The 21,994-nt window shown below is 43.2% G+C and overlaps 1 protein-coding gene across 7 annotated transcripts in view; it reads left to right on the top strand.

Moving 5' to 3' along the window:
• The window catches only part of ATXN7L1 (ataxin 7 like 1), a 203,467-nt gene that overhangs the window by 168,771 nt on the left and 12,702 nt on the right, over positions 1-21,994 (top strand). For all 7 annotated transcript variants that reach the window (XM_075909853.2, XM_075909983.2, XM_075909922.2 and 4 more), the window contains 3 exons: positions 800-992; positions 10,701-10,822; positions 15,493-16,429. In XM_075909853.2, coding sequence (XP_075765968.2) covers positions 800-992; positions 10,701-10,822; positions 15,493-16,429 — 1,252 coding nt within the window. The remainder of the gene's footprint in view (positions 1-799; positions 993-10,700; positions 10,823-15,492; positions 16,430-21,994) is intronic.

Here is a 21,994-nt window from a genome sequence, read left to right as displayed (position 1 = left end):
ACCCGGAGCAAAGCCACGGTGGCGGGGTGCCGCGCCTCTGAGGCTTTGCTCTGGCAAAGCCTCAGATGCGCGGGACCCCGCCGCCGCTGCGGCTTTGCTCCGGGTGTCCCTGGTCTGCTGGAGACGGTCCCCAGCAGACCAGGGGCACCCGGAGCAGTTTTTCTCGCCCCGGAGGTCGAGGTGGCGGGACCGCTGCGCTCTGGGCGGTCCCGCTGCCTGCGAGCTCCGGGGCGAGAAAGCCCCGTTCGTAAGTGCGGATCCGACATAAGTCGGATCCGCGTAACTCGGGGACTGCCTGTATATAGAGCTATCTCAGTTTACTTAATTAGCTAGAAATAAACTGAGCCAGGCATATTATTACATTTAATAAACTAGTTGAACTTTTGGTAGGAATTTCACAGCAAATAAAATTGCAGAATTAGAGTTTTAGTTTTTTGGCAAGTAACAGAATAATGGTTCCATGTGTCAGTTTTTGAGTTTTTGTCCCATTTACTTTCTGTGTTATTTGAGTATACTTTCTTTGCCTTTTATACCTCTTAAACTGATCATCCTTTTGAGCCCCAAATGTAATGTCATCCAAACAAATTTAATGGTAAAAGGCTGAATTGTGAAAGTATTTTAATTTTTTTTAAATCTCCTTAATTATCCCTACATCATTTTTATGCTGTCTACACTATTATATCTTGTGCCATTTACTTTGTAGCTTGAACAGATGTTGTGGCCTCCAGTGAGGTTTTAGCAAACTGATTATGGAGCTTCTTCAAAGCATTGAGGCTGTAAATATTTTTTCTCCTTTTAGACCATCATCTGCAAATAGTATAAACAGCAACAGTTCTTCAAACCACAGTAGCTATGTACCAGAACTGCCACTGCCTTCCATGGGAGGAGATATAGCCAGTAGATTGTCCAGTGATGAAGGAGAAGTGGATGGAGCTGAAGAATCTGAGAAATTAGACTGTCATTTTTCAGGACACCATCCGAGGCCTCTCGCGGTATGTCTGTCTTTTTACACCACTACTGCTTTTGATTACACAATTCCATTAAAGTGTGTAGCATTCTATAGACATGTAAGAAATAAGAATCCTGCATCCTAAAGCTTTCAATCTAACACACACAAATACGTCTAATTAGGAGAGAAGACGATGGATAGGGAAGGTGGAGAGAAACATATGCGCATATAACATATTAATATTGTAAGATTATGGACACACTAAAAGATTAGTTGCAGAACAAAAAGTTTTAGGGCTAAAGTTCCCTCTCACTGACATTAGTATAAACCAAAAGTAATTATGTTGTTATGAATAGTTATGCTTGTATAAAACTGGCATAAGAGGACGTTAGCCTTTGTGTTTTAGGAAGCGCTTACCCCTTAGGTTAAATGACATCATCTAAATGTCCTTGAAAATCGTAGAATGACAAAAATGGTATCCAGTGATTAAACTGACGATATTTTTGAGTATGTGTTGTTTATACTGGAGCAATAACTCTTTGGGGATGCTATTTTCATATGAGTGCACTTGTGTATTGAACTCATTGCCTTATTCATTCTAACAGTGGAGTGGCCTCTCCTGAGTGCAGCTTAACCCATCTGCTCTGGAAGCACGCTGCCTCAAGTGTGTGCTGATCTGGCTGCTGCTGTTGTCTTTCTCCTCTGCAGGTTTTAAGTTTTATTGTTACTCATAAGTGCAGCCATATGGCAGCAGAACTGAAAAGTGTATTTGTTTATTTAGTACAATGAAAGTAACAATCAGCAAATTCTTGAACTCCTGAGCAAACAGCTCTTGTAAAATTCAAGCTAAGGAAATTATAACTGGAAGTTTTGATTAATTTATTTTGTATACAATTTGCACAATTAAGAAAATGTGCTTGTATATTATGCCACAATAATACATTTAAACACTGCAGTGACCATGACATAGTCTAGACGCCAGACTTAATATGCATAATTCCCACTGAAGGAAAGGGGAATTTTACTTTTGTTGTTCTTCAGGGTTAGACATGTAGATACCCCATAAAATAGCATATGTTTGCACTGCTTTTCAAATTAAATTTAAATATCACTCCATCTATATTTTTATTTCCCCTGTATTTTAAAGGATAGCCAACAATAGAATTTAACCTACTGTACTTTCTGGATATCATAATTATAGTGGTTTGTTTGGTGCATTCTACCATGTGTCTGTCAGTGATACAGAGTTGTAGGTGGCACCTTATCAGATGGATTCCACAGAAGTGATTTCAGGTCACTGAACAGTGAAGAAAAGCTAAAAAGCTAAAATTCTTTTACAATTAAAAAAATACTGAATTTCTTGTCCTATAAACAAGATATATAATGTAGTATAAACTCTCCAGAATGTTTTTTAATTTTCAGTGGTCCCATAACCCAGTTGTAGAATGAAGTGGAGCTGCATTCTTAGGGTCCAATGGTTATTAAACAGTCATTCTCCTGTATGGCAAAGGAACGTGACTCTGTACCAATGAATATTGGCCTGACTAAATGTATGTTTGGTATATGAATATATTGGTCTCGCTCAGTCTAGGAAAAAATATATATTGGGTTTATCTGACTTAGGAAAACAGGTAGAAGGCTCTATATAAGTGACTTCTCAGGAAATACTTATTAAGGGATAGTGGCAGAACATCAGCTCTGAAAACAGGTTCAATCTCCTTCACAGCCTACGGGACTGATGTTGACCAGAAGGCGCAAGGACCACAAACTTGGAATAACAAAAAAACTATAGTAGGGTTTGAAAGGAACCCTCACTCAATAGCGTGGCAGTGGGCATTTGGGGGAACCAGTCTGAAACACAGGGATCTTATGGGGGTGTCTGAAAAAGTTAGGTCTGGGTAACTCTAACCATTCTAGGGGATAGACTTTTGGAAAGAGAGATGTGTAGCTCGCTCACTCACTCTCTCTCCCTGTGTATAAATATAAAATGAAAATTTCCTGTGGGACAACAGAATGACATCATGTCATCTGCATCCACAGGCTGGGGGGGTAGGCATGTGTGGTGAAAGACCAGCTAATCATAGAATCATAGAATAATAGGACTGGAAGGGACCTCAAGAGGTCATCGAGTCCAGCCCCCCGCCCTCAAGGCAGGACCAAGCTCCGTCTACACCATCCCTGACAGATGTCTATCCAACCTGTTCTTAAATATCTCCAGAGAGGGAGATTCCACCACCTCCCGTGGCAATTTATTCCAATATTTGACCACCCCGACAGTTAGGAATTTTTTCCTAATGTCCAATCTAAACCTCCCCTGCTGCACTTTAAGCCCATTACTCCTTGTCCTGTCCTCAGAAACCAAGAGGAACAAATTTTCTCCTTCCTCCTTGTGACACCCTTTTAGATATTTGAAAACCGCTATCATGTCCCCCCTTAATCTTCTTTTTTCCAAACTAAACAAGCCCAGTTCATGAAGCCTGGATTCATAGGTCATGTTCTCTAAACCTTTAATCATTCTTGTAGCTCTTCTCTGTACCCTTTCCAATTTCTCCACATCTTTCTTGAAATGTGGCGCCCAGAACTGGACACAGTACTCCAGCTGAGGCCTAACTAGTGCAGAGTAGAGCGGCAGAATGACTTCACGAGTTTTGCTTACAACACACCTGTTGATACAACCTAGAATCATATTTGCTTTTTTTGCAACAGCATCACACTGTTGACTCATATTCAACTTGTGGTCCACTATGACCCCTAGATCCCTTTCCGCCATGCTCCTTCCTAGACAGTCGCTTCCCATCTTGTATGTATGGAACTGATTGTTCCTTCCTAAGTGGAGCACTTTGCATTTCTCTTTATTAAACCTCATCCTGTTTACCTCTGACCATTTCTCTAACTTGCTACGGTCATTTTGAATTATGTCCCTATCCTCCAAAGAAGTTGCAACCCCACCCAGTTTGGTATCATCTGCAAACTTAATAAGCATACTCTCTATCCCAATATCTACATCATTGATGAAGATATTGAACAGTACGGGTCCCAAAACAGACCCTTGAGGAACTCCACTTGTTATCCCTTTCCAGCAGGATTTAGAACCGTTAACAACAACTCTCTGACTACGGTTATCCAGCCAATTATGCACCCACCTTATCGTGGCCCTATCTAAGTTATATTTGCCTAGTTTATCAATAAGAATATCATGCGAGACCGTATCAAATGCCTTACTAAAGTCTAGGTATATGACATCCACCGCTTCTCCCTTATCCACAAGGCTCGTTATCTTATCAAAGAAAGCTATCAGATTAGTTTGGCATGACTTGTTCTTCACAAACCCATGCTGGCTATTCCCTATCACTTTATTACCTTCCAAGTGTTTGCATACGATTTCCTTAATTACCTGTTCCATTATCTTCCCTGGGACAGACGTTAAACTGACCAGTCTGTAGTTTCCTGGGTTGTTCTTATTCCCCTTTTTATAGATGGGCACAATATTTGCCCTTTTCCAGTCTTCTGGAATCTCCCCTGTCTTCCATGATTTTTCAAAGATCATATCTAAAGGCTCAGATACCTCCTCTATCAGCTCCTTGAGTATCCTGGGATGCATTTCATCAGGACCTGGTGACTTGCTGACATCTAACTTTCCTAAGTGATTTTTAACTTGTTCTTTGTGTATCCTATCTTCTAAACTTACCCTCTCTCTGCTTGTATTCACTACGTTAGGCACACCTCCAGACTTCTCGGTGAAGACCAAAACAAAGAAGTCATTGAGCATCTCCGCCATTTCCAAGTTCCCTGTTACTGCTTCTCCCTCATCACTAAGCAGTGGGCCTACCCTGTCCTTGGTCTTCCTCTTCCTTTTAAAGTATTTATAAAAGGTCTTCTTGTTTCCCTTTATGCCTGTAGCTAGTTTGATCTCATTTTGTGACTTTGCCTTTCTAATCTTGCCCCTGCATTCCCGTGTTGCTTGCCTATATTCATCCTTTGTTAGTTGTCCTAGTTTCCATTTTTTATATGACTCCTTTTTTATTTTGAGATCATGCAAGATCTCCTTGTTAAGCCAAGCTGGTCTTTTGCCATATTTTCTATCTTTCCTACACAGCGGAATTGTTTGCTTTTGGGCCCTTAACAACGTCCCTTTGAAATACTTCCAACTCTCCTCAGTTGTTTTTCCCTTCAGTCTTGCTTCCCATGGGACCTTACCTACAAGTTCTCTGAGCTTATCAAAATCTGCCTTCCTGAAATCCATTACCTCAATTGTGCTGGTCTCCCTTCTACCTTTCCTTAAGATCATGAACTCTATTATCTAAGGAAGGCAAGCCCCAGCCTTGCCCCTTCCACCCACCTGAAACTAAGCCCCACACATTCACAGCCTGGCCCTCCCCAGTGGCCACATGGAGAGCCAGAGCTGCCATGCTGTGGCTTCGGCCCTGCGCTCCCTAGTAGCTGAGAGGCAGAGCTGGGGCTGGCACGATCTTGGCCTGGCCCTCTCCAGTGGCCAGGGGAAAGCTAGGTCTGCCGCACTGTGGCCTCGGCCCAGCATCCTGGTGAGAGAGCCAGGGCTGCCACACTGTGGCTTCAGCCTTCCGTGGTGGCCAGGGAGGAGAGCCGGGGCTGCCTACCCTCAGAGAGAGGGGGGCTGGTGAGCATAGCAAGCAGGGAGTGCAGCCCCCTAGTTATCTAAAATGTTTATTCCTTCTGCCAAAATAAACAATCCTTTATCACTTGTCTGCCACTCACTATGGACTCTCAAAGGGAAGAACCACAGACACCTGAACTCAGTAACACCTACGTGTTGATATGCTGGTTACTGCAGCATGGACCTGGTCTAGGAGTGGGCAATGTGGAATTGCATCCCAGGGTAGGTAAATGCACATGACCTAGCCCCATGAGGGCTGGTCATCGCTACCATGGTAAATCGATCTAACTTACACAATCGACATTGTTAGATCAATTTAGCATGGTTGCTACAATGTGCTGTGTGGATAGGTGTCTCTCTCCCATCAACTTTCTTTACTCTTCTCTGGAAGGCGGAGTACACAAATCAATGGGAGAGTGCTCCCCCATTAATTTAGCATGTCTTCACCAGACCCACTGAATTGATACCTGCAGCAATCATCGACTGTAGCATTGCCCGTCTAAAGGCAAGTGTTGGCATACCCTGAGAGAGATCAGAAAGAGAAGAGAGGTGCAGCTAGCACTATAATTATGTCAGCATGTTTCAGTGCAGCCACCTCGATCCAGAAGAATCATAGAATATTAGAAGGGACCTTGAGAGTTCATCAGATCCAGCCCTCTGGCCTTATGGCATGGCCAAGTACCATCTAGATCATGCCTGGGCAAAATATGGCCAACGGGCCAGATGTACCACACCAAGCGACCAGATCCAGCCCTCGCACACTGCGGGGAACCTGAGGCAGGCTCCCCACTTGCCTCGCCCACCTGCAATACCACTCAGAAACTTGACTGTGCGGGGCGGTTTCACTTTTAAAACTGAGCCCAGAGGGGAGGGGGAAGCTTTAGGGGCTACTCCTTCCTCCCTCCTCCCCCAGCACAATCCAATTGGCCGGCTTCTGGCCAAAAACTGGCCAGTGGAAGCTGCCTGTTTAAATAACAGGCAGACACGAAGCACAAAGGGCTCATAGTTATTCACAGAGCACATGGCTGCAGCCTGTGCGGGCGGGGGGGAGAACAGGGAGGCTGATTCAGAAACAGGCCGCTGGCTGGTAAGTCTCTTGGCCAGAGGCTGCCACTGGCACCCCAGCCCCTCCTTTCTCCTAGCCTCTGCTCCCCACTCCACATACCAAAATCCTCTGCCCCCCTCCTGCACCCATACGCCCTCCCAGATCCAGCACCCCCAATCCCCTTCCCACATACCCTCCTGCCCTAGCTCACAACCCAATCCCCTGCACCCTCTTCTGTATTCCAATTCCCTGCCCTAGGTCACAATCCAACCCCCTGAACCCTAGTCCAATGCCCCAGGTCACAACTGCATTCTTCACACAAACTCCCTCCCTTACTCCAAGCTCCCTTCTGCACCTCACCTCCATCCCAGACCCCCGCACCTCCTCCATTAATATAGAATAGTGCGGCCCTCAACCACTTACCAAATTCTTGGAGTGCCCCCTCATCAAAAATTATTGCCACCTCTGATCTAGATCATCCCTGATAGATGTTTATCTAATATGCTCTTGAATATCTCCATGTTGGAGATTCCACTATTCCCCTTGAGGTAATTTATTCCAGTGCTTAACTACCCTGACAGTTAGGAAGTTTTTCCTAATGTCCAACCTAAACCTCTCTTGCTGTAATTTAAGCCCATTGCTTCTTGTCCTGTCATCAAAGGCTAAGGAGAATAATTTTTCTCGCTACTCCTTGTAACACCCTTTTACATACAGATGTTACTAGCCACCTCTAAATTTCAGGGCCCTATAACAAGGCTAATATTCCAAAAATCTTCATTTTTTTTCTCTGGCGGTTCATATTTTTCCCCCTCCTCGAAGCCACCAGCATAGTTCTGAACTCTGCTGAAGCCCAAAGACATAGCAATATCCAATGCCTTCTTGTTTTGCACACCTGACATGCAGGAAAAGACTAGATGGCCATATTTAGTGGGCATATCTTGATCATACCATTCTTTAAAGTCTTTTGAGCTCATCTGTAGAGCTTCTACAACCTCATCCAATGGTATGTTGATGGATCCGGGAACAGTAGCTTCAGTGTGCCATTTTGAGGGTACAGAAAAGTATAACTGGAGAAGTTAGGGAATCCTCAGAGTTCATTGGAGATGCACAGTAGCATCCCAAATATAATGTGTTATTTCATGTGAAACAAACTTTGTTTGCTGACATGGTGACCTAATCATTGACCCTGGAATTTGATACAATCGTCTCAATGTAATAGTGATAGCTGCTATGCTCTAAAATAATTTGGTTTATCTCACCACTTTAGTGTTCTTTTTACCCTCTAGTACAAAATATTCAGATGGCCAGCAATCTAAGAATGGTGTGTTTTGCATCTTCTTACAGATGTGTAATTCCTGTGGTTCATGGTGTCTAGACTTGTAGAAAGTGAGAATGAACCAGAGTATCCTGAACTTAAATATCACTGGAGCCATAGCAGGGCACTGGACCAATCTGCAATGTGCTGAAAGAGAAAGACAAAAAACCAAGCTAATCGTATGTAGTAATAGTGTTGCTAGGATGTTGGCTGTTGGCATTAGGTTCAGGAATGAGGGCTAAATTAAATAAGGGTAATTACAGAGATAAGTGTATCAAGAGGCTAGAAAAGTGGTTCCATTGTTTTCTGATAGTGACGTCTAAGAGGTTTCTTACTCCAAAGAGATCTAACACTCTAACCTCTGCAACAGTTCAGGGTCGGTAATAGTGATTGAAGAGAAAGTAGACAACCCAAAAGCATGGAAAGTTTCCAGTCATGTCCTTTCACTGTTTTTTTTATTATTATTTATTTATTTATCCCTAAATCTAGTGGCTATGGTGCAAATACACCCTGGCAGTGTCTTCTATAGAATTTCCACGGGGAGATCATGTCCTTTAGTCATGCCTGTGCAGCCAGAAGAATGGGGTTGTGTTAGTGGCTACACTTTTTCTTTTCTTCCTCAACTGTCAAGTATTCACTCCTTTGTGAAGCAGTGTATTAAGGACAGTGCTGCAGTCCTTCCATTTATTTTCTTTAGAAAGTGTTTTATTCTTGCTTAATCATAGAACATTAGGGTTGAAAGAAACCTCAGGAGGTTATCTAGTACAACCCATTGCTCAGAGCAGGACCAACCTCAGATAAATCCTTCCAGCCCGGACTTTGTCAAGCTAGGACTTAAAAACTTCTAAGGATGAAAATTCCACCACCTCCCTAAGCAACCCATTCCAGTGCTTCACCAAGTGAAATAGTTTTTCTTAATAGCTAGCCTAGACTTCCCCCACCACAGTTTCTTGTACTGTTATCTGCCACCACTGAGAGAGTCTAGCTCCAGCCTCTTTGGAACCCTGCTTCAGGTAGTTGAAGGCTTTTATCAAATTCCCACTCATTCTTCTCTTCTGCAGACTAAATAATCCCAGTTCTCTCAGCCTCTCTTCATAAGTCATGTGCCACAGATGCCTAGTCATTTTTGTTGCCTTCCACTGGACTCTTTCCAATTTGTGCACATCCTTTATATAGTTGGGGGCCCAAAACTGGATGCAGTGTTCCATATGTGGCTTCATCAGTGCCAAACAGAGGGGAATAATCATTTCCCTTGATCTGCTGGCAGTACTCCTACTTATGCATCCCAATATGCTGTTAGCCTTCTTGGTAACACTGTTAACTCATATCCAGACATCTACTGTTATCCCCAGTAAAAATGTTAAGTAAACAACTTTTTGACAAATCGAATAGTCGGTGCATTTTGCATCAACTATTCAATTAGTCGATAGGGTGCCTCAGCCTTTGAAGTATAACAACAGCCCTAGGGTATCCTCGGGCTGTTGCTACACTTCATAAGCGAAAGCACCACATGGAGCCAGGAGTCAGCTGGGGACAGCTGATCCTGGGCTCCACGCAGTGCTGTCACTTTCAAATGCCACAAGGAGCTTGATGCCAGACTGCACGCAATGTTTCAAAGAGGCAGCGCTGCATGGAGCCTGGGGTCTGGCCCCAGGCTTCAAGCCGTGCTGCCGCTTTGAAGTACCACTTCTTCTCCGCCCCCCCCCCCCTTGCTGACTCTGTCTGATAGAGGCAGCAAGCGGGTGGGGGGGGCAGGGGAAGTGACTCGTCAACTGTCCTGTCAACTAATCCTTCACATTCCTAATCCCCAGGTCCTTTTCTGTTGAACTGCTGCTTAGCGGTCAGTCCCCAGCCTGTAGCAGTGTATGGGATTCTTCCATCCTAAGTGCAGGACTTTGGACTTGTCCTTGTTGAACCTCATCAGATTTCTTTTGGCTCAGTTTTCCAATTTATCTAGGTCACTCTGGGCCAAGCCTGGGCAATGTATACCCATGGGCCAAATCCCAGCCCATCAAGCCACTGCATCTGGCTCATGGTTCAGCAGGAATCTCAGGCAGGCTCCTTGCCTGCCCCACCCCCACTTACCACTCAAAGCAGCTGGTTGTGAGGCCCTGTGCATTGCTGAGTGCCATCACACGTGGTGGGGGAGGGGAATCCGTGTGTTGCCCTGCCCCTATCATCTGTTGGGTGGAAACCAGCCACTGGGAGCTTCCTGTTTTCAGGGCAAGCAGTGAACAAAGCCTCTCCCCCACTCCTGCATCCATATACCTACTCCCAGACCCTACACCCCAATCCCATGTCACAACTCAAATCCCTTCAACACCTCTACCCCAAGTCACAACCCCCTCCCAGATCCTGCACCCCTCCCTGCACCTTTCTTTCCCAATTAACTGTGGGATTTAACATGCATTGAATGGTATAGCTGATTGAATCAGTTCCAGTATTAGCAGGAATGACTTTGCTAACATTTCAGCTCAGGATTTACATTATGTGTGACAAAGAAAGCATGTTTCTGGTATTGGTATCAAGCTCTTAACATACTCAGGTAAGTTTGTAGTGGATGTATGAAAAACCCTTGACAACAAGCTGAAATGATAAATATATTTCATATATCATGCAGGAGAGTATCTGGTATATATATATATATAATTTGTGTTGTGCAGGTGTGTGTACATACATAAAAGCATAAAAGTATTATTCTATATATTTGTGCTAATTTATTAGTCTTTTAGCAACAATGAAATGTCTTTTCTTTCAGTTTTGTTCATTTAGCAGTCGATTAATGGGACGAGGGTACTATGTATTTGACAGAAGATGGGACCATTTTCGATTCGCACTAAACTCTATGGTAGAAAAACACTTGAATTCACAGATGTGGAAGTAAGTGAATTTTGCACCATGTGGTTGTTTTATTCTTTTATAATAGTTAATGCTTACAGTCTTCTAAATTAAACAGTTTCATGAAAGGCTGTTATAAAAATTACCTGGCATATTCGGTAATATCTGGTACATGAATACAATTTGATTTTTTTGTAATAAAGAAATACAACTAACCTTTAGGAGATTGCAACACAACAGAATAATTTTTTCGTCACATTCTGAATCAGATTTCTACCTGGTGGCTGATGATGATCTTAAAAGAAGGATAACCTCTGTGTTTCTAGGATAGGATAGTTCCATTGGTGATCTTAGTGCTGATGTGTCATTCTGTTGTAGAACCCATTTTTCCAAAATATTTGGGTCTGCTTTATGCAATTATATAGATTTATTGTCTACAATCTACAATTGTATAGATTTATTGTCTTACTTCTTTACCCGTAATTTTGCCCTAACTTGACTGAGGCCTGTGTACAAGAGATCTTTTTCCTGGAGTATCATTGAAGTGATGGCTCAGAGATACACTAGAGCAGTGTATTGATGGGTTGCATGTTCATTGCTTGCAAATCCATGACAATTCACAGTAGTTTTCTCCATACTGAATAAAAATATGGATTACAAACTCAGTCCTTCTCTCCAATGCTGCTTGGCTAGCAACGTGTGTTTTTGTTGACCAATTCACAGAGCATCATTGGTGTCAGCTTTGATACTGTTCTTTCTTTCCCTTCAAAACTGGAAGAAAAACAAACTACAGGCAGTCCCCGGGTTACGTACAAGATAGGGACTGTAGGTTTGTTCTTAAGTTGAATTTGTATGTAAGTCGGAACTCGTACATATTGTAGGGGAAACTCTAGCCAAACATTTCTCCAGAGCTCAGTTTTATTCTCCCACACCTCACTTCCCTCAGTCCTTTATTCTCAAGCTGAGGTGTCTGCTGAGAAAAGCTGCTCCGCATCTCCCTGGTCTGCTGGCGGGGGCGCTAGCTTCGCGTCTCCCTGGTCTGCTGGGGGGAAGCAGCTAGTGCGGGGTTGCCTCACCCCGTTTGTAAGTAGGGATCCGATGTAAGTCGGATCCATGTAACCCGGGGACTGCCTGTATACATCTGTGACAATCCCAGAGAAGACAGAAGGTGCTTGGAATGAAGGGGAATGGTGTCCGTACCACATAGTGAGCACTTTACACAGAGTGTCAAGCTTTCCAAGTGAATCATGGTAGCACACAGGTTTATGAGGCTCATTAGCATCAGGGTCTTAACATGTCCATTTGCAATGCAATATTAAACATACTTCACCACTGTGTTTTACTAGTGTCATAAGCACTGCGTACAGGCATGGGTCACACGATGCATTAACAATAGACAGCACTAAAATTTAAGAATTTACAGAACAGTGTAAAAATAGCACTTGAGACTTGAAGATGTGATTGCGGGATTGTACTGCGCAACATGCACACTTCAGCCAATATAACTGCATTACTGTAATGTTGCATGTCACTCAGTTTATCAGAGCTGTTAATAGGCATTATGGCAGTTATTAGATAAATCCATTTTGATTTTATGTATCCATATTGCTATTGAAATACTAAAAATTGGCTTGTCTGACTTATCTCATAGCTTTGAAAAATAAAACTGTTGTACTGGGAGACAGTTAGGAAACAATGGGCTTGCTGCACCAGGGATTAGTTTCTTGAATATTGAGATCAGAAGGAGATAACAGGTGTTTGCTAAACAAGTGTTCCTCATCTACCAATACAGGTTGGACCTCCCTGGTCTGGCACCTTCGGGACCTAAGCGGTCCTGGACAAGGGAGTTTGCTGGACCAGGAGAGGTGGAGGGGAGGTTCGCCAGCCTCCCTGCTGGACTCCTTTCCCCAGCCACCAGGCTCCCTGCCAGCTCCACTGCACCCAGGGGCTCCGGTAGCCCCATAAGCTCCAGCAGTTCTTCCAGCTGCCCGAGCTTTGCCAGCCTCCCAGCTCCATGGGCTCCTGCAGCCTCACTGGCTTTCCTCCTCCACCAGCTGTGAGCCCCACTGCCCTGCTGGCCACACCAGCTGGCTCTATTCCCAGCCACCGGTAACCTCTGCCGCAGGAGTTCTCTTGATTCAGTAACATTCATAGTCCTGCCGGACCATAGATGTTGCCGGACCAGAGTATCCCGGACCACAGATGTTCAGCCAGTTGTAGCTGTAGCAATTGCTATCAGCTAAAGAGGTTTCGTCTCAGAGTATACTTCCATTATTTTTGCCACCAAAGATAAAGCTGTGGATCCCAGAATAGAAGTTCAGAAGTTCTGTGAGCTGCTAGTCTTGTTCATCAGGAGATTTGCACTCAGTTGGCTGAGTATCATTGGTATCACAACTACAGGCTGAACCTCTCGTCTGGCACCCTCGGGATCTGACCCAGTGCTGAACCAGAGAATTTGCCTAATCACAGGAGGTTATTATTGTCTAGCAGCATAACTAACACTTCCACTGCTTACTGTGTTCTTGTAAGATATGTAAGGGTAAATTAGAGCTAAATAACAGCACTGACACTTGAGAGCCAGGACTAGTGGCTGTAAACAAAAGTTATGGGTCCACAGAAAACTTGGCAACACTCATGATTAAGTGGACATCTGGCTAACTGAAATCATGCTGGATCATGGATGTTGCCAGATCAGAGTGCTGGACTACAGAGGTTCAACCTGTACCATGAAAGGCACAAAAATTACTATAGCTACCTGCTCCCGTTGAAATCTGAGTTTTGCCATTGATTTCAATGACAGCAGGATCTCACCTTAAATGATTTCCCTAAATACTAGTTCAGACTCTTTATGAAATCTCTACGTATGTTTAATATTTCTTTTTTCAATTAATTCTGTCAGCACTTTATTTTCCATATAATACTGAAAGTTCATGATACTGAGTCCTAATTGTAACCCTTTCTTATCCTCTCCTTCTTCCAGACTGATCTTTTTTCATCTTCCCCCAACTGTGACTGCATTACAGTCCTTCTAAGCAGGGGCAATTGTAAAGCACTGCCCTAGAACTGATGGCCAGAACAATGGGTTGTGCAGCAGAGATGAGGGGGTGAGATGCAGTGAGCTGAGAGTAGGTTTATAATAATAATAATAATTAATTAATAATAATACTCAGGCAGTACTTGCCATCTTACTCACAAAGGTGGGTAAGAGTTACCCACTTTGCAGATGAAGAAAATGAGGCTCACCGAAGCTAAGCAGCTTACTCCAGGTCACACAGCAAGTTAATGGCAGAGTTGAGACTAGCACTCCCTAATTCCTAGTTCCAAGGCTCCTGCATAATTCCATTCCCCTTTCTGACATGAGCAATGTGTTCAGTGGTAGGCCCTTCAATTCTGGACAGATACTGCAAATAGGAAGTAATTCAGGGAAGCTCAATAAAAGTAATTAGTAAATTGGAACTGATTTATAAGGAAATATTTCATTGGGGGTTTTTATGTACCATTCTGGGCCAATGGGATATGAGTCTTGTTAATCGCTGAAGGGTGTGAACATGACTCGAAAAGGTTGCATTAGCAGTTGATACAAAGGAGTGTAAATAGAAGAAATTAAGAAAGAAAAAATTAAGAAAGCTAACCTTTAGGCTGAGTGGCAGGAAAAGGCTGTGTAGAAATTTCCCAGGAATAATGACAGAATCCCAATTTCTTGGGACATGTAAGGTGAGACTAGATAGAGCAATAAAATATGTACTAGAGTTGGCTGACTAGGAAAAAATTAAATATATATATACCATTACTTTCACTGGTAATTATTGAATAATATGTTCTTTAAATAGTATTCGGCTATCTATAGAGCTGATTAAATACCACAACAAAATTGACAAGTTATTCAACAAAAATCAATGACAATCAAATAGCTATTTGACTAACCCTATCTGACCAGTCCTAAAATGGACTTTAGGGAAAAATCCTGGACTGACAGAGTGATGGGTTGTGTGAATTAGAAGATCCTTTTCATTTTTAACTACACTGATCCTGTGATTCACAACTCAGAAACTGGCTAAGTGCTGCAGCCCATACCCTTCATTGATCTGACCTGTAAATTTAGGTTAATGTTGAAATTGTTAATTAAAGTTGGAATGAAATTATTCAGTTGAAGCAGTGTACTCAGAATTTTCATTTAGCACTGTCTGCTGATGTGAAACCTGGATCTAGATTAGCAGATGGGTGGCAAATAAGGATTAAGATTCTTTGGGGAGTCTTACACACCATAATTCTCTGCACAGGCCTGTCACTTACTCCCACACTTTCTTCAACATCAGATCAATAATCCTGATTTGAAACTCTGCTCTGGGAAAATATAAGTTAAGAGTCATGTTTAGGAAATTCTTATAGTAATAAAATGTCTGTGCATATTTATTTTAGGTTGAATCACAAAGCTCCTAACATTAAAACTATGAGATTAAAAAAGATAAAGACATTTTAAACTGACAGCATGCACAACATAATCTGTGGCACTGAAGTTAAAATGTACATGGTCATGAGGGGTATTATTCAGAATTAGAATCTCTTTGTTTGTTTTTGTGTTTTGTTTGTTTATTTTTTGTAGTTTGGTCTGCCTAGGGAAACTCTTCCTATCTGCATTGGTCAAATTGAACCTACCGGATTGAATGAAAAATAACAAATGTGAACCTCGTTCTTTTCTTTTTCATATATAGGAAAATCCCTCCTGCAGCAGATAGCCCCATGCCTTCTCCAGCAGCACATATCACCACCCCTTTTCCGGCATCAGTTTTACAGCCTTTCAGCAACCCCAGCGCGGTGTATATTCCTTCAACACCCATCAGTTCAAGAATCACTTCTTCTTACATAATGACATCAGCCATGTTATCAAACACAGCCTTTGTGACCTCATCGGATACAAATTCCATTGTGTCACACACCACGGCGTTTCCTAATGTGGCTGCAAGTTTAAGCATCATGGACTCCACTTTTAAGGCACCATCAGCTGTGTCACCAGTACCAGCAGTCATCCCTTCTCCATCTCACAAGCCATCCAAAACAAAAACCAGCAAATCCTCAAAAGTCAAAGACCTCTCGTCTCGTAGTGAGGAGTCGTCAAGTAACAAAAAGAAAAAGTCACAGTCTTCTTCCTCTTCATCGTCTTTGCAGACATCCTCCTTATCTTCATTTTCAGGGGCCCACAAAAAGAACTGTGTACTGAACTCTAGTTCAACTTTGAACTCTTATCAAGCTACATCTTCCTATAACAGTATGTCTGTACACAATACGAACAATGGAACAAGCCCACTCAGTGCCAAATTGGAGCCCTCAGGACGGACTTCATTAGCAAGTAGTTCAGCAGACTCAGTAAAACACATGAGCATGGTAGTAAGCAGTATTGACTCCTCTAATTTGTCTGTATCCAACTTTGTGCACCATTCAGGGGACCATTCCCTGGCAGCACATAATACAGTGTCTTCTCTGCCCCTTTCTTTTGACAAATCAGAAGGAAAGAAACGTAAAAACTCAAGTACTAGTAGCAAAGCCTGTAAAATCACTAAAATGCCTGGTATGAATAGTGTTCACAAAAAGAGCACTGCCAACCTTATTTCTACGGTGCCAGATCCTCCAAACAGCTCACTCTCACGGCAGGTAAGTGATTCTTCCAGTTACATCTTTGCAAGCCTTATTTGCCTTAACTGAAATGTACTGAATTGTGAGAAAACTGATTTTATGGCTGTCTCCGACTCTGTTTTTTATCCGAGTTATTGTTTAGGCTGATGCAAAAATGTTTTACATTTGTTTTGAACCCATATGGTACGGAGGTTCAAGTGATACTTTATTCAAATGCTTTCGTTTTACAAGTTATAACAGTTTTAATGCAAGTATATTACTGGTCATTTATGTTTTAGAAATCAAATTGAAGAGGAAGGATAGGGAAGGACTTTCAGAATTCAATTCCTGCTCTTTGTTCATGGTTTGGTACAGTGCATACAAATTCATTAGGTCAGGATGTCAGTTTGTCTCAGTATGGCCTGTCACTGCAAAAAGTCATCAGATTTGGTTTCTTTGCATACAAATGTTTTGGTTTTGGAGTGTGTCACATTTTGTTTGGGGTGTTTTGATAAACTTATGCAAATAAAGGCCTGCTTCTGAGAGGAAGAGAGTACTAGTCACTGCCATGGATCCAGTGGCTGTTTTATGCTCTCAACATCTTTCTGTTTCCAGACCTAAACTGAACTCTCTTTCCCTTTTGAGCAGTGCTGCTCTTCTCCCTTTTTAGGGGTTTGGCTCCAAAATGAAGTGTTCAAAGACTGGTGATGACATCAGTTCTGTGAGTTAGGATCCCCTTTTTAGACAACAGCCCTTATTCTGGTGTACAGTAGCTTTTGGATTGGTGAACTCAATAAAATTAATAAAACAGGCTTATTTCACAGTTGGAACCATGAGACTGGATTTGTTGTAAAAATGCTCTAATTTGTTTTTATTAACATTCTAATAATTTTAAAATTTTTAGGAGCCAAGTGGCTCTTACTACGTTTAAAAGGCAGAGCTGCAGCGGGGTACAAGCCAGGATTCAGCAGTCCCGTGCACCTGGCATCTACTACATTTAAACTGCAGAGCCACAGCGGGGCCCTTTATTCACTAATCATGTACTTGATACAAATTGTATCGAGTACACAATTAGTCAATTACCCGCTTCTTAGCATCCTTAATGATTTATTTTGTGCTGGTAACACTATGCAGTGCACGCAAACAAAGCTAGTCCCTGTCCTGAGAGGTTTCATTCTAGAAGAGTAGTTTTCAATTTGTAGTCTGCAGATTATGTCTAAGATTTTCACACCTCCATTTGAAATTTTTTAGGGGTCTGCAAATAAAAAAAAAAAGAGAAAACCACTATTCTAGAACGTAGAGAGAGATTTAGAAGTCAGGACATACTACAAAACCCAGAGATGGAAGTAGGTTTATGAGTGTTTTGTATTAAATAAAACCTCTCCCTGCATATGGACATGGCAGAAGTGAGTTTTGAAGGGAACTTGAATGTGGAGAGGATGAGGTGGGAAATGAGTTTGGGAAGGACATTCTATACCTAGGAGCAGCACAGAAACAGGAGTGGGAAAAGAGGAGGGCTGTCAGACTCGTGTAGTGGGCAGAGTAAAGAGCCCCAAGGGAAGGCACCATAATTTATTTCTCCCTCCTGCCACCAGTAGAGATACAATAATTACATAGCATGTGGCGGGGTCATTTATTTTGTTTCTTTGAAAAGAATGATGGCATTGTTTTTCTATAGTGGGTGATCACATCACTTAGTGGTTTTGCTCTGTCCACATGGCCTGGCTTGAACTTTGTCCCCAGTCACTGGAGCATCCTATAAATCAGCCTTACCTTCTCATCTCCATGCCAGAGGTTTTGAAATATGTGCCTCAAAAGTGACTAGGACACCTTAAATACAAGAAACTTTTAATATCTCAAAAGGGAGGAAATTCAGATCATAGATGATGCTACTACAGAGCACTGGTGATTGTGGAAACAGGGACCCATCACTTTCTGCCTGAGTGTCAGTAAGTAGTATGATTATGGGGGTCATAGTTGGGAAGTCCTGAGTTCTGATCCCAGCTCTCCCACTGAGTTGGTGTGTGACCTTGCACTTCCACTTGCACTTTAGTTTCTGAAGCCAGTGCTTTTCAAGCCGAGGTACCCTTAGGTTGATGCAGAGATCTGGAGGGACATCAGCTCATCTAGATATTTGCTTAGTTTTACAACAGGCTGCATAAAACATACTAGCAAAGTCAGTACAAACTAAAATTTCATACGCACAAAATGAGAAAGTAAGCAGTTCAGTTCTGTGACCCTTTTTATGTCTGATTTTGTAAGCAAGTAGTTTTTAAGTGAGTTGAAATTTGGGGAACATGATACAAATCAGACTCCTGAAAGGAGTATAGTAGTCTGGAAAGGTTCAGAACCACATAAGCTGCCAAATACTTAGCTACTTCCCAAGAATGGTGTGAAGATTAGTTAATATTTGTATAGTGCTTTGAATATATAAAGCACGGTTGAAGTAAATTATTATTGTAAAGCACTATGCACAAGGACTGCACTATGTAAATAACGAAATAATATTAACCATCGGGCATGTCTTGTCTGAATATTTGTATATGTGAGATTAATATGTACTAATAAACTTCCCTAGATTGAGGTTAAATACATGTAATAAATGTCTTAGGAACATGGATATTTAATCATCATACAATATTTGTATAAGTGTAATTACAATTGCACTTTGAAACACTGCCTTGAGAACTAAGTACAGTATAGGTGATTATGATGGAGCTCACTGTAACTGGCAGCTTTGTGACAAGGAGGTAGAAGTGTGTATATATCACAAAGACCGTGCACATTACATACTGCCTGTATTTGTTACATACAAATCTAAACTTGTAACTACCTAAATTGAGCACTTGAACAACTTTGTTAGTCTCACGTGTGAATATTCAAAAAGCTGGGGGACGGTGTCTTTTGCTGGAAATGTTCAAAGCCAGTTGAAAGCATTGCATGTTGAAGGCCTATGTTCTTACAGGATACGGGTTTCTAAAACTCCACAACAGAAGAGCATTGTTCAAAATCATGCCACAGTTCCCTAATATAGAGTTGGCATGTTGGAGGTCTCCCTTATACTAAGAGTAAGGCAGGGCACAGAAGGGTTCAGGTGACTGGAGAGAGAGCTGTGGAGTTTTACACCTCTCTCTCAAATACAGCCCAAGGAGGCAATAACTGGATGCTTTACCTTTTGATGGCTGTCAAATAAACCTGTTTATAAGTGGAATAAATTAATAGCTGGCCTCATTCTAATTCCTAAGTAAAGTCGTCCCCGTCATCAAGAAAGCACCATCATGACTGGAATCCTATTATTACCCATCTCTGTAGAATGCCAAGGACTAAGTGGGCTGTGGTTCTGAATTACCCTTCCACTCTTGGAAGGAATCCCTCCAGGTCACGGTTGGGATCTACCAGCAATGCTGTGTAAGGAGGCTCATGCTGCTGCAACCCTGATTCTGGATTCTGTCTCCTCTGTTATCACATTCTCAGGCCCATTAAATGAATGGGAGCCAAGAGGCCTAGGTTCTACTCCCAGAAGTGTCCTAGGTCCTTAGGCAAATCACCACACTTCTCAGTGTGTGTGTCCTTAGCTGTAACATGGGGACATAAATATCACCCATCATTATAAAGAGCTTTGACACTTACCAATGAAAAGGGCTAGATAAGTACAAGATAGTAAGGATAAGGAAGGAAGTGGTGGAGTTTAAAAAATGTAAATAGACCTGAGTTTCATTTGAAAATTGGCTAAAATGAATTTTTCATACCATTTTCTTGATAGTACCCTATAATTTCCCTGCTGTGGACTTGCCATGACGATGCCTTTAGTGCAGTGGTCCCCAACCTTTTCAGGTTGTCGGGTGCCAGGGGGCGTGGCCGTTCGCCCGCCGGGCGCCTGGGGGCGGCCCACCCCCATAGCCGCATGCCCGGGGGGGGCCCCCCATAGCCCCCGCATGTCCGGGGGGCGGGGCCCCCTCCAAGCGCCGCGCGCCTGGGGCAGGCGCTCCCCCTCCCTCCCGCAAGCGCCGCGCGCCCAGGGCCGGTGCTCCCCGCAAGTGCCGCGCGCCCGAGGCCGGCGCTCCCCCTCCCCCCCGCAAGCGCCGCGCGCCCGGGGCCGGCGCTCCCCCCGCCAAGCACCGCGCGCCATGTGCCTGGGGCCAGGTCAGCCCCGAGCACCTGGCGGGCGCATGCAAATGCCCCTGCGGGCGCCATGGCGCCCACGGGCACCGTGTTGGGGACCACGGCTTTAGTGGCTAGAAAAATGTTTACCTGGTTGCAGTACTTTGTAAATAATACATACAGCACATTGCGACCCTCGCATACAAACAGAAGGCTGAAGGAGGAATAGGGCCTATGAAGCTTAGTTTATACCATTAGATTGTCTACATTGGCATCCCTTTCCGGAAAAGGGATGCTAATGAGACACTGCGGAATTGCAAATCCACGGGGGGATTTAAATATCCCCCGCGGCATTTGCATTTACATGGCTGCCGCTTTTTTCCGGCTCGGGGTTTTTGCCGGAGAAAAGCGCCAGTGTAGACGCGATTCTCCGGAAAATAAGCCCTTTTCCGGAAGATCCCTTATTCCTACTTGAAAATAGGAATAAGGGATCTTCCGGAGAAGGGCTTATTTTCCGGAAAATCGCGTCTACACTGGCGCTTTTCTCCGGCAAAAACCCCGAGCCGGAAAAAAGCGGCAGCCATGTAAATGCAAATGCCGCGGGGGATATTTAAATCCCCCGTGGATTTGCAATTCCGCAGTGTCTCAGTAGCATCCCTTTTCCGGAAAGGGATGCCAATGTAGACACAGCCTTAATGAATGTAGGAGTGTTACCACATTCAGTTTTGTCTGATATAAAGGAGAGAATTTGTTTTGGATAGCATGTGAAGAGGCATCAAGACTGAGTCAAAAACAGCCCCAAAGAGGAAGGTCAATGTCATGAACAGGTAGGAGGACTGGGATAAAGGCCAAGCCTCGTTTAGTGTGTAGAGTGAACAATTAACAATAGATAGGACCTGGGGGGAAAGGAAAAATGCCAGTAAGCTGGAAAAAGCTCATCCCAGTTCTGACCAACACCAGTTCTTCTCACATCCCTTCTGCAATAAGAAGAAACAGTCGCTGATGTTCTGTGTGTGTCACTTCACTCAAGAAAGAGACCTTTGCTTCTTCCCCAATAAACAATATAAAACTGAGACTGACAGTGAAATTCATTGACTGGTAAATAATCTGTTCCAAATGGCTTCAGCAGCCTCACCAGGTACCAATCCAGAATAAGCATATATGATCCCTGCATCCTCCGAGAAAATGCTCTGGAGGTTCAATGTTGCCCAGTTCTGAGATGAGAAGTTGTAGATGCCTGTACAGTGAACTGCCAGGGCACTCTAGAAAAACTTACCAGACAGAGTGCTGGCAACCAGGCAAACCTTGGGGTGTGCAATGGGCAATTTTATAACAATATTGTGACTAAGTTTTATCTAAATATGTGTCCACACACTACACTGCACTGGCTCTCAAAGCCAGTAAATTGATCCCACTGCAAATTTACATCTATAGCATCAGATTCTCTGCACTGTTTCTGGTGGCTTTTGCTGCCCTAATAAAGCAGCTGGTGATACTCTTTGT

Source organism: Pelodiscus sinensis, chromosome 1 (assembly GCF_052426305.1).
Source record: "Pelodiscus sinensis isolate ZL-2025 chromosome 1, ASM5242630v1, whole genome shotgun sequence".
Taxonomy (NCBI): domain Eukaryota; kingdom Metazoa; phylum Chordata; order Testudines; family Trionychidae; genus Pelodiscus; species Pelodiscus sinensis.
Note: the sequence above shows the minus strand (reverse complement) of the source record. Positions and strands in the feature narration are given on the sequence as shown.